The 11,219-nt window shown below is 39.8% G+C and overlaps 1 protein-coding gene across 1 annotated transcript; it reads right to left on the reverse strand.

Annotated features, from left to right (window-relative positions):
• Positions 1–2,822: 2,822 nt before the first annotated feature.
• Positions 2,823–5,045, reverse strand: LOC109428712 (tubulin gamma-1 chain). Its single transcript, XM_019704538.3, has 3 exons — positions 4,782–5,045; positions 4,473–4,675; positions 2,823–4,407 (listed from the first exon to the last, which is right to left on the reverse strand). The coding sequence occupies exons 1-3, from the start codon at positions 4,828–4,830 to the stop codon at positions 3,295–3,297; spliced, it is 1,365 nt and encodes a 454-aa protein (XP_019560083.1). The 5' UTR covers positions 4,831–5,045; the 3' UTR covers positions 2,823–3,294.
• Positions 5,046–11,219: the final 6,174 nt, after the last annotated feature.

Below are 11,219 nucleotides of genomic sequence, written 5' to 3' on the forward strand. Positions count from 1 at the left end.
CCTCGGATAGGAAGTAAAGCCGTAGGTCCCGGCCCATGTGTTGATGGGTTTCGATATGTAGGGTGTCAGGTGTGTGTGGATGTCTCCCTGACCGTCCGTGTTTAGGCTTAGTACCAGAAATAGGCGGACGTTAAACTAGAGCTGATGCCGAACGGTGTCGGCTCGCCAGAAATAAGAAGAAGAAGACGAAATTGTTGAAGAAGCGGTCGATGTTTGAATACTAAAAACATTAAATCAATTTAAAACGTTTGGTTTCTCGAATGCCACAGTGGGTGCCTTCATTATTGGTAAGTACAGTAAAGTGAAACTTATGGTTCATGTCTAAAATTCATATATTTTTTTTCTAGATAACGGCTACACAACTAGCCTTGCCCAAGTGCAAGGAACTGGAGCAACTCATTTTGTAGCGGTTTTTAGGGGATAAGAAGAAAGTGCATGTTGTCGTAATGGAGACAAGTCCTGGTAAGCATCTACTATTCATAAAATTATGTTTACTACGGAAACCCTTTTTAATTGACAGAATCTTCCTCCGCTATCCAGAAAACCATTCACCAAATCTGAAACTACGCCGCCTCCCCATCCACCGGCTGTCGCAGAAGTAACAAGAGGTAGCTGTACGCCATTCTATAAACATCAGCAAAAGGCAGGTCTATCACCGAAAAATAAAAAAAAAACTATTATTAAGATTATGCAATTAGGTAAATATAGTAAATATTGTTCCCCAAAAGTCTAATCCATTTTTATTGGATTATCTGCTTTGATTGAATGCGATCTCATAAATAACGGGAGCATTTTGATCACATGCTCTCAGTATTTGTTAGATCGCAATCAATCAAAGCAGGTAATCCATTCCAAATATATTTTTATGATCGTTTTGAAATATATTACTATCAAATAATATTATTTTTAAAACAAAATAAAAATCTGTATTTGATTCAAAAATTGTGCTTTTTGATTCAAAAATAAATATTTTTGAAATAAAGTAGTTATATATTTGTTTCAATGAAATTGAATATTTGAATCAAATATTTTTCACTTTGAATTTACATTCAGCCTTATGACAGCTAGACTTTAAAACAACAAAATAAATACTTTGAAACTAATACTCGTTGTTGTTGATTCAATAAAAAATGCACTTAGGCCGTGGATCAATGATATTTTATTTTTGTTTCAAAGTCGTTTATTTTAGAATTTAATATATATATATTTCTGCGTGTAACTTCTAAAGTATTTTAACGTTTGCTTGTGCCACACATAGTGAGCTCTCTTCATTTGATTTGTTAAAAAAATGAGAAATGTTGAACACTGCAGTCGAAATTACATAAAATTACAAGAACCATGCGTTGCATACTTTTAATCGTTTATCGGGTAATATTTCTGCTTCAACTTATAAGTCCTTTTTCTGTTATTTTTGAGTGATTATCATCTCTCTCACTTGTTTAGAGCTGCATTTTATCTATACGGATCAGAATATAACGATAGCGTAGAAGTTGTGCTGAAGTAGAACTCGATAAAATTATCAGATATTGAGGACCTACAATGAAGATTTTTTTTGGAACTACACCATAGACTACCATTTTTTTCCATCAAATCATGCTTATTTTAATGGAACTTGACCTTTGAAAACAAATATATTTGAAGATTTAAATTGTGAAACACCTTGGGCGTTAACGGGTTAATTTGTTTTGATTTTAAAAATAGCATTGAATTTAAATCAAAGTGCACTTTACCATGGTAATGTTTTTGTTTCAAATATGCGACATTTTTCTGCATCTACCTACCCAATTTAGCACAGTCCCCGTAACGTGGGTAGATCACCTTAGAATGGTGCGTTGCGGTGTAAGATCTACCAAATCAAATTTTGATCTTGATATTTACCGTATTTATAAATATTCCAAGATCAATGTTTGATTCACTTTTTTGTGTTTTGTAGTTTATTTTGTTTTAGTGCACTACTTATTAATATTTTATTTCAGCAGGATTCAGGTAAATTTATCGTATGATATAAATCAAATTATAAAAATATGTGACTGTGGCGAGCATATCACTAATATGTAGCTTATTTGACGTACGATGTTAATATTATTTTACATTTTAGATTACCAACCGAAGAAGCTAGTAATCCAACCAAGATAACGAGGACACAGGATGAATTGGGCAAACAACTGATCCGAAGCAGTCTAACAATGGTGTGCCTGAACGTTGACCAAGCGTATCCTTTGGAGTTTACCCTTCCTCTAACAACAACCTAACAATCCCGTGACACCTAGGCCTGAGAGATCATAGAGTTGTCTACATTTTTCATAGGTGTCCAAAACTAACATCCTTTCCCATTCCTCAGCAGTCGCAAGGACGTGGCCAGGACAGTGCTCGACCATTGGAGGATTGCGTCAGTCTTGTCTAAGAGTCAGAGATTAGTCCCACATCTTTGTGCTTTGGTTCGGACGGGAAGGAGGCAACCCTCATAACAGCGGTCTAGGACTATACCACCTACGAATTTGTGCGACTCGCTTAATGCTAATGCTAATGCTAATGCTACCTACCCAATTTAGCACAGTTGTATTGAACGCCAATATGGATCGAACAAGCTTTTGGTCCGAGATGAATACAATATAAAAATGTCACAGACGATGAAATTCAGAGGTAGCGGTTGTAGGTAATAAATAAAATTAATAAAAAAAATTAGTAAACTTACCCTAATCCCAGTTCGTCGGATGCCAATCATCCCGTACGTTGGTGTGTTTTATATCAATTATTGCTTCAAATGTCGTGCACTTTAGGACGTGATATTACGCTTTCGTTCATGGTATGGCGGTTCAAGCTAATCATTGTAACACAGTTTTATTGGCAACATGCACGTGCATCTTTTAACGGTTACATCGATACACCTAATTGTATACGAATAATTATTTCTCCGGAACGTAGAGAGCGCGCACTACATTCACCACGCATTTTTGTTAGCTTCACATTTTACAATTAATGTACATTTTAGGTAATGTTCATAGGAGAGTGGGTTTTTAACGATTCACTGGAGATTCCCGTGCGGCAAGATTCTTAGTCACTGGAAGAAGGGGAATGATACTAAGATCGCTTGGTGCGCTTGTTCGTAACATACTAGCAGAGTAATAGGGAATTAGTTCAAAACTTCGAAGGCAAAATCGCAAGCCTTCCTTGGTTATCGATATAAGCGTAACAAAACCGGGCGCTTTGAGGAGATTGTTTCATGCGGGATAAAAACACACGCATCTGAGGAGGAAGCTGAGACTGAAACTCGGTCAAACGCTCCACACTACTTTACTCGCCGGTGGCTTTCTTCGCATGCCAGCTGAGATAGTTCGCCTGGGTGGCTGCTTCGTATTCCTGAACAAGCGCATCCACAACGTCTCGGCTTTCGTCGAACTCGCTCAGATCGTCCTTGAATTTGTCCTCCCGCTTGAACTGATCCAGGAAGGCGCCCCGCTTGCAGAGTTTGTCATACTGGCTGAGTGCCCGCTCGAACAACGAACAGATGCTGGTGTGATTGGCCAACATCAGACCGGACACTCGATGGGTGCTTTGAACGTATGGGCTGGATCGCGATAAGGCCACCTGAATGCTGGCCGGGCCCCAGTTGATGAATTGGGCCAGTTTACGCTCCCGGATGCGCTGGATCGATTTGTGTACCTGGGTAGGATTTACCTCACCCTGAATGATGTTCAGGATCGATATGTACCGATGGTGATTAGTCTTGTCCGGGCCGGTGGACACCATCATGTTCTTTGGCTGGAGCAGACGTCGCATCACGTCAAGAACTGTGGTTTTTTGTACGCTGACCGTATCCGTATCGGTGGCCAGTGGGGTGTAACCGGTCATGAGGAAATGCAGCTGAGATGTCGGAATCAGAGGAGCTATCAACTCGATCAGGTTGTTATTCATATAGGAAGGATACCGAAGGGTTGTTGTGCTAACGGACATGATCGTCGAGACTAGAGTATTGATCTGAGTAAAACTAGGATTCTCCAGGTGAAGCCTATCGGTTGCAATCCTGTTCAGCGCAGTATTGTCCAAAACGACCACACAATCCGCGCAACTCGTTAATCTCTTCAGCGTTAGCAAACTGTTGTAAGGCTGAACCACCACATCGCTAATCTCATCCTGATTCGGAAAAACACTGTACGTTTGTACCAGCTTCTTCGGAAAATGATCCGACAGTCTCTCCATTATATACGAACCCATGCCGGATCCGGTTCCTCCGGCAATCGAATGACACAGAACAAATCCCTCCAAGCTGTCACTGCCATCGGCCTCCCGATCGATGATATCGAACACCTCCTCGTGCAGCTTCTCACCTTGGCTAAACCCGGAAGCCCAATTGTTTCCGGCGCCTCCGCCATCCTTTGACAGGTAAACGTTCTCCGGATTGTATAACTGGAATTAAAAAAGAATCGGTAGGATACATGCCAATGTCAACCAACACCCAAGTTGATTCTTACCTTTGCGTACGGCGACGTCATAATTGTATGAATAACTCGCGGTTCCAGATCCAGCAGCACCGCCCTAGGAATATAATGATCATCATCCGCCTGATAGAAAAACACATCCTTCCGGTCGATGCCATCTGTGGCAAAATCCTGCAGCACACCCGACGGGGAAATGCCGTGCTCCAAACAGAGCCGCTTCCAAAACTCGAACCCAACTAAAAACACCAAAAAACGATCAATTACGGATGAAGGAATGTTCTTTTTTGCCTACTGAACCCAGCAGCAAAAGCCGGGAAATAACAAGCATGAAGAAATACTCACTCTGGTTGCCGCACTGGCCCAGCTGCAATGTGATGATTTCGCTGGGCATTTCCGCCGTATGTTCAGATTTCTACACCGACCAACACACACAATATAGGAAGCTTTCAATAAATTTTAGTAAACGGTAAATAGAACACAAATGTTTGGGATTTTCCAACAAATTGCGCCCGAAATGTGTGCGAATTTGAAGTTTTTTGAATTTGTGCCGTTGTTTGATGGCTAAATTTTGATGCCGTCCCTTTATGCGTTACGCGCTTTTGACAACTGAGAATGGTGTGCGAATTTACTTGGCCTTTTCATCGAGAGGTGATGAAAACGGAATAGGGCACTGCACTGTTTTGATTTTGTATGGGATTTTGACGTTTCTTGGCCTTGTTGTTTACAAAATTTCTGCAAGAGTGAAAGAGAAGAAGAGGATTTTGTGCAGTGCCCTATAGTGGTTTCTGCTTTAAGTGGTGTTGCGCGTACGTACACGTACGTACACGTTGCATTACCCCGATAAAAAAGATCATAGAGATACAACAGAATCTATTGTTACAACACGCTGAAATGCATGGTATTTATCATTAATTCAATTGTTTAAAACGATAGAGTAACAACACACCCTATGGTTTTCCACCATAGCATATATTGTAAATGTCACTTTTACAATAGAAAAGAGGGGTTGTTATGTATCTTTACCATAAAAAAATCCTAAAATTCTGGAGCAAATTCAAGTCAACTACCATTCAATTTATGGTGTTTTTATAAGTGAAATCTCTACCCGCATAACAAAATACTGTTTGTGTTAATCTCCACACAGTATGTCTCCTTTACCACATACTGTTACTGTACCACGAACAAGTGTTTCTCTGTTGAAAATATGAAGCTCGAAGCATCCGACCATAAAGAATGGTCTTTGAAAACCATATCAAGTTGTAACAATTTGTCATATTGTGCAGAAATTATCGAACAATATAGTACCAAAAACTCAAGAGGCATGGTGGCAATGCAGAGTAACCTTTTCTCAAACGGTTTGCATTTTCATTTGCGCAACACACTTACACATATGCATTTCACTGTATGCCACTTGAATTCAACAGTTTGTCAAATAGTAGCTCTTATTAGTATCTGTACCAATCGAACTTTGCAGTTTGCATTTAGAAGAAAAAAAAAACAAAATCTGTCGCCCGCGAGTTGAATAAACAACAAACTAAAAACTTGCCTCGGAAGGTGGTTTGAAACGCCTGGAGCGGTCTGGAAGGAACAAGGGTAAGTTTTGCACGACTTAAAAATTTAGTTTTTTGTGCTATATTTCATCAGATACTATGCATTTGTTTTGCAGGATGCCGGAACTTGAACTCAATTACAGGATCCGGCCTGACTGTGCGACTGCGAGGAGGCCGACTGTGCGAAAGCGGGCGGATATTGAATGCTGCTTGCGATTAAAAATCCGCTCTCACCGCAGTAATCTCCAGTTATCAGTTAATCACCGTAAGTAATGCCGAGCCTAGCATGGGGCTTTGGATTTGTTTAATAAAAAATATCCAATGAACGCAAAACCGCTTTTATTTTTAAACAGTTCAAATATACCCGAACCATATATTACACGCTTAAAATACAATGGAAGACCATAAATCAATAGTAACCAAGACAGTGCTAGTTTTTCTTCTGGATTTATTGTTAAACTGTTTTATAACCATTTGTTATGCAGTGAATTGTCTGAAAAACTGGATAATATATTGACCATATCTTATACTGTATTGCGAAAAATTTGTTCGAGAAAACGAGCGATTTTTTATGGTAACCAATCTTAACCGCCTATTCCACATACTGTAAATTGGCGGATTACCATTTGTCAAACTGGCAAATCTGTACATGGAATGGTTCGCTTACTGTTATCTCCGATAGTCTGAGAAATGGTTCAATGACAATTGCTAATGGTCACTTACAGTATGAGAAACGTTTCATTTACAGTTTGTGGTTATGCGGGTAGTACCATTGATTTTATTGTGCACGTATTGTAGTTCCAATACATCATTTTCAACAGGAAAATACGTACACAATATTATTTATTGTTGAACAGTCAAATTTATCATTATTCAATGGTTGTTTATAGTGATTTTATTGGAATTTTTTATCAGGGTACCCGAACACTACCTGAGTTACTGGTTGAAAATAGTAAACAAAAATCAGCTGATCCCGGCAAAATCAAATGGGCAGATTTTCAACCAGTAGATTTGCATTAGTGTTCGTGACGCCGCGCTGCGAAACCACTATTATTTAGAACTCGCCCAATGAGAGTCTAACAGAGGTGGGGAAGAAGATACTTGGTGTGCGTGAGATCCGTGTCTGGTGCAAAACATGTCACTACTACAAGCAAAGCGAGCTCCCATAAGAACGCGTGTCAAATAGTGACGTCACTATTTGTGTTTACATTTTTCTTTGCTTACTAATACACAGCCATCTCTTCTTCTTCCCCACCTGTAATATACTCTCATTGGAACTCGCCGAATTAAATACATCGATCGCAAATGGTCCACGAGCCTCTGTACGACTTTTCCCTGTCCTGCTCACTCCCACAGGAAATTTGAAAACACCGCGCACAGTAAAAGTCACATTTGACTTTTACTGTGCGAACTGTTTTCAATTTTTCTGTGGGAGTGAGCAGTACGCCAGATTCGTGCAGAGGCTCACTGCACGAGTTTCTAAGGGTTCGTTCAAATATTACGTAACGCAAAGGGGGGAGGGTGGGGGTCTAGCACTGTGTTACGCTTCATACAAAATTTCAAATTTTCCCATACAAAAGTTGTTACGTGAGGGAGGAAGGGTGTCTAAAATTCTAGATTGAGTTTAAATACCGTCGTGCGGGGCTACTTTTGAAATACGGGGCTACTTTGGACACTTTTGAATATGGATTTTTTGAATTTGTAATATCGTTCAAATCTGTTTGATGTCTTTGGGACTATTAGAGCAACATTAACGGCGGCTGCTATTCGAGCAACCCGCGCAGCGCTACTATTTTGACTTAACCACCCTTTTCCACACCGGTAGCAATCAAATTAGTCATCGGGAGGGCTGTCATATTCCCATAGCATTTTTAACAGCGCAACTGTCCCGCTACTATATTTGGTCACCCACCCATAGCGCTACCATTTTGAGAGCGCATCCAGCAGCGACTGGTAAAGTTTGCTGCAATGATGGAGGGCTGCCAAACGGGGTATAGAAGCGCACCGTTAAAGGTGCTCTTATGACGCAATATTTTCCCCAAGGGGAATGACATATCCTTTTCTAACCGGAATATCCGTTTCTAACCGTCGCTAACCGCGTCTAACTGCTGCCCACTTAGCAGCTCGCTTAGCAGCGGTTAGCGACGGTTAGAAACGGATAAATGCGGATATTCCGGTTAGAAAAGGATATGTCATTCCCCTTGATTTTCCCCTTCATTTGGTTGAAATTGTTTTTCAAACAAACTCTTTATTGCTTGTCAGGAGGCGAAAAAACATCGAATGAATCATAAAAATATACATAACGTATCAGAACATTTGCTCTGTAAGCATTGTTTCTGCAGTTCATGAATTTCAAAGGGTTGCTCAATTCGTGCAAGAAGTATCGACGTAGCATATACAATCGAATAGTTGTATGGATACACAATATAAATGACCGTTTCACCTAAATAATGGAATGATGGCCCCCAGACAGCCTTTTAGTCTATATTAAAATAGCACGCTGCTCATAAAACCAAAGGTAGCACAGAACCACCTAAAAACGCATATATTTATTGAAATAATGTATGATATAGTATACAACAGTATTGGTACAAAGTAGTATTCTAAATAATCCCGGAATTTTAACTGCAGTTTTGTTTTAATTATGAATGTCCAAAGTAGCCCCCCTCTGGTTCTATATGATATGTCTCCGATTGATGTATGGACAATTTTTTTGTTTATGGATGGATTTAGTTCAAATTTTGCATGCATCCTACATACATTCTCACAATTATTATGTGTAAAAATTGTGGAAATACATTCACTACTCTGGGAGTTGTAATGTCATAAAGTTGAAAAACCATTAAAAAGTGTATAAAGAAGCCCCGCACGACGGTATTTTTTTATTTTACTGGCATCGCTGTTCTGCCGTTGTTTATATTTACCTATTCGGACAATGTTTATCGTCGGAGTTAGTGATGTCGCAAAATTTCAAATAATCGATTAATCTGTAATCGATTATGCTTATGCTTGTCGATTACCGGTATCGATTAATTGGCTATGATTAATCGATTACAGTCATGACTCGCTGGTTGGGGGCTTAATAGTTGGGTGGCTTTTTAGTTGGGGCCCCGTTAGTTGAGCTGTCAGCCAACTAAAAAGTACCTGGATGTCATAATTCAATGTCAAACTGAAAATGACAACCAATCTGTAATTCCGAGGGGCGAGCTAATGAGTTTTTGGTTGCTTAAACTTTACTGATAATCGAGAAGAATTTCTATTTCATATTTCTTTGAAAAAAAAAAAATATTTACAATTATTTCGAAACAAATGCAAAACATCGGCAATCTTTATTTTCTCGATCATTGAAAGTGTTTTGTGCTTGCTTTTGGTCCGGGTGATTTCATAAACATCTATATTCCGCTTCACCGACTGAAAATGGGTGAAAATAATTATTTCTCGCATTGGCCATATATGTATCTTGCAAAACGTATCAGTTTTGCTCTAAATGTAAAACAAATTTAAATTTTTTCCTTTTTGCTTCCAACCTAAACATGATTAAAAAAAACAATTCGCACACCCCTTGTGCTGCTGTCACTTCACCCAACTAGCGAATCGAATTCGTTGGTTGGGTGGAGGTTGTGGCTCAACGAGCGGGTTCCGACTGTAGTCCTAATAATCGATTATATTTTTATTGTGTTTTCTCCAAATCTTAACATCTGATCGACAGCTTCCGAATCCTGAAATAAAAATTGTTGAAAAATATCAGATGTTATAATTATGAAATTAACACTTGAATTAACAGCTTTTCTATCTTACCGGAACCGGAATACCGCAACATCCGGCAAGATGTAGGATCATTCCGACCTGGTTCCGACCGTTTAGATTTCCTACCACCGGCGCAAAGTATATATATATTTACCAAGGTAAGAGCTTCCCATAAATGTCAAAAATGAGACTCACCAACACATCTGCGTTAGTTATGAAAAGTTGGTGTTTTTACACTAAAATATCATTATTTCAGCAAAGTTTGTGAAGTTTTGTTAGTTTGGATGTTTCTAAATGCTGAAAAAACATGTTTAGAATCAATTAAAAAAAAATTGTTACCGATTTTCGAATGGCGATATTTTCTGTTTTATTGCATGGGGGTCACATTTAATCCACTCAGATGCAATTAGATAATAGCTTCTAAGATGGGAGTGCTTAATTTCTTAAGAAAGTTTGCTAAATAGTGATGTGCCCATACAAATCAGCGCAAACTTCATAACTATTTTTTGCTTTTTTCCTTTTCTCACTAATCCGTGAATATTAGCGGGAATCTCTTACCTTGGTATTTAGATACTTTGCCACCAGCGTTGATCGGGCAAATCAACATCAAAACAAACAACGAAGAAATAATTTCATAAAAGTTGCCTGTAATTTGGAAAAAATGTGACGTCGTAAGGGCCCATACAGCCGAGGCGGTAAACGCACGGGTATTCAGCATGACCATGCTGAGGGTGACGGGTTCGATTCCCGGTCAGTCCAGGATCTTTTCGTAAAGGAAATTTCCTTGACTTCCTTGGGCATAGAGTATCTTCGTGCCTGCCACACGATATACACATGCAAAATGGTCATTGGCAGAGGAAGCTCTCAGTTAATAACTGTGGAAGTGCTCATAGAACACTAAGCTGAGAAGCAGGCTTTGTCCCAGGAGGACGTTACGCCAAAAAGAGGAGAAGAGTGACGTCATTAATTGTCAAAAACGTCAAAGCACCGAGAAACACCGAAAAACACCCGATCAGCACACTGCAACACATTCAAGGGTGTCAGAGCTTCCAACCCCTTGTCATATACCATATTCTCAGGTTCAGTTTCTAAAATGAGATTGTAGGTGATTGAATTTAGACACAACGAAATGAAATTTTCAGCACTGGTCAAAATTACTTGCGGAAAAAGGGGGAATTTTACTTGAGCGCTCTACTTGGGATCTGGAAACCTAGCTTAAGCCCAGTTGTTGAAATCAGGCACGTGATATTGGAGATAAGCACTGTCGCTGGAAGGTGGCAGCAGCTCGTCCTCTCTGGAGCCACCATATGTTGACGACGGGGCACTTACACTCCGTGTGGTGTTTCTGTCAGCTGCCGCGACGATCACTTGGCGACGACGACGACGACGATGATGGTAATCACACCACATCAGATGCACGGTACCGTTGTGAAGGAAGACGGTATTCGATTCCGCGTGTGCCGATCAACAGGCAAGAGAAACG

Source organism: Aedes albopictus, chromosome 2 (genome assembly GCF_035046485.1).
Source record: "Aedes albopictus strain Foshan chromosome 2, AalbF5, whole genome shotgun sequence".
Classification (NCBI taxonomy): Eukaryota; Metazoa; Arthropoda; class Insecta; order Diptera; family Culicidae; genus Aedes; species Aedes albopictus.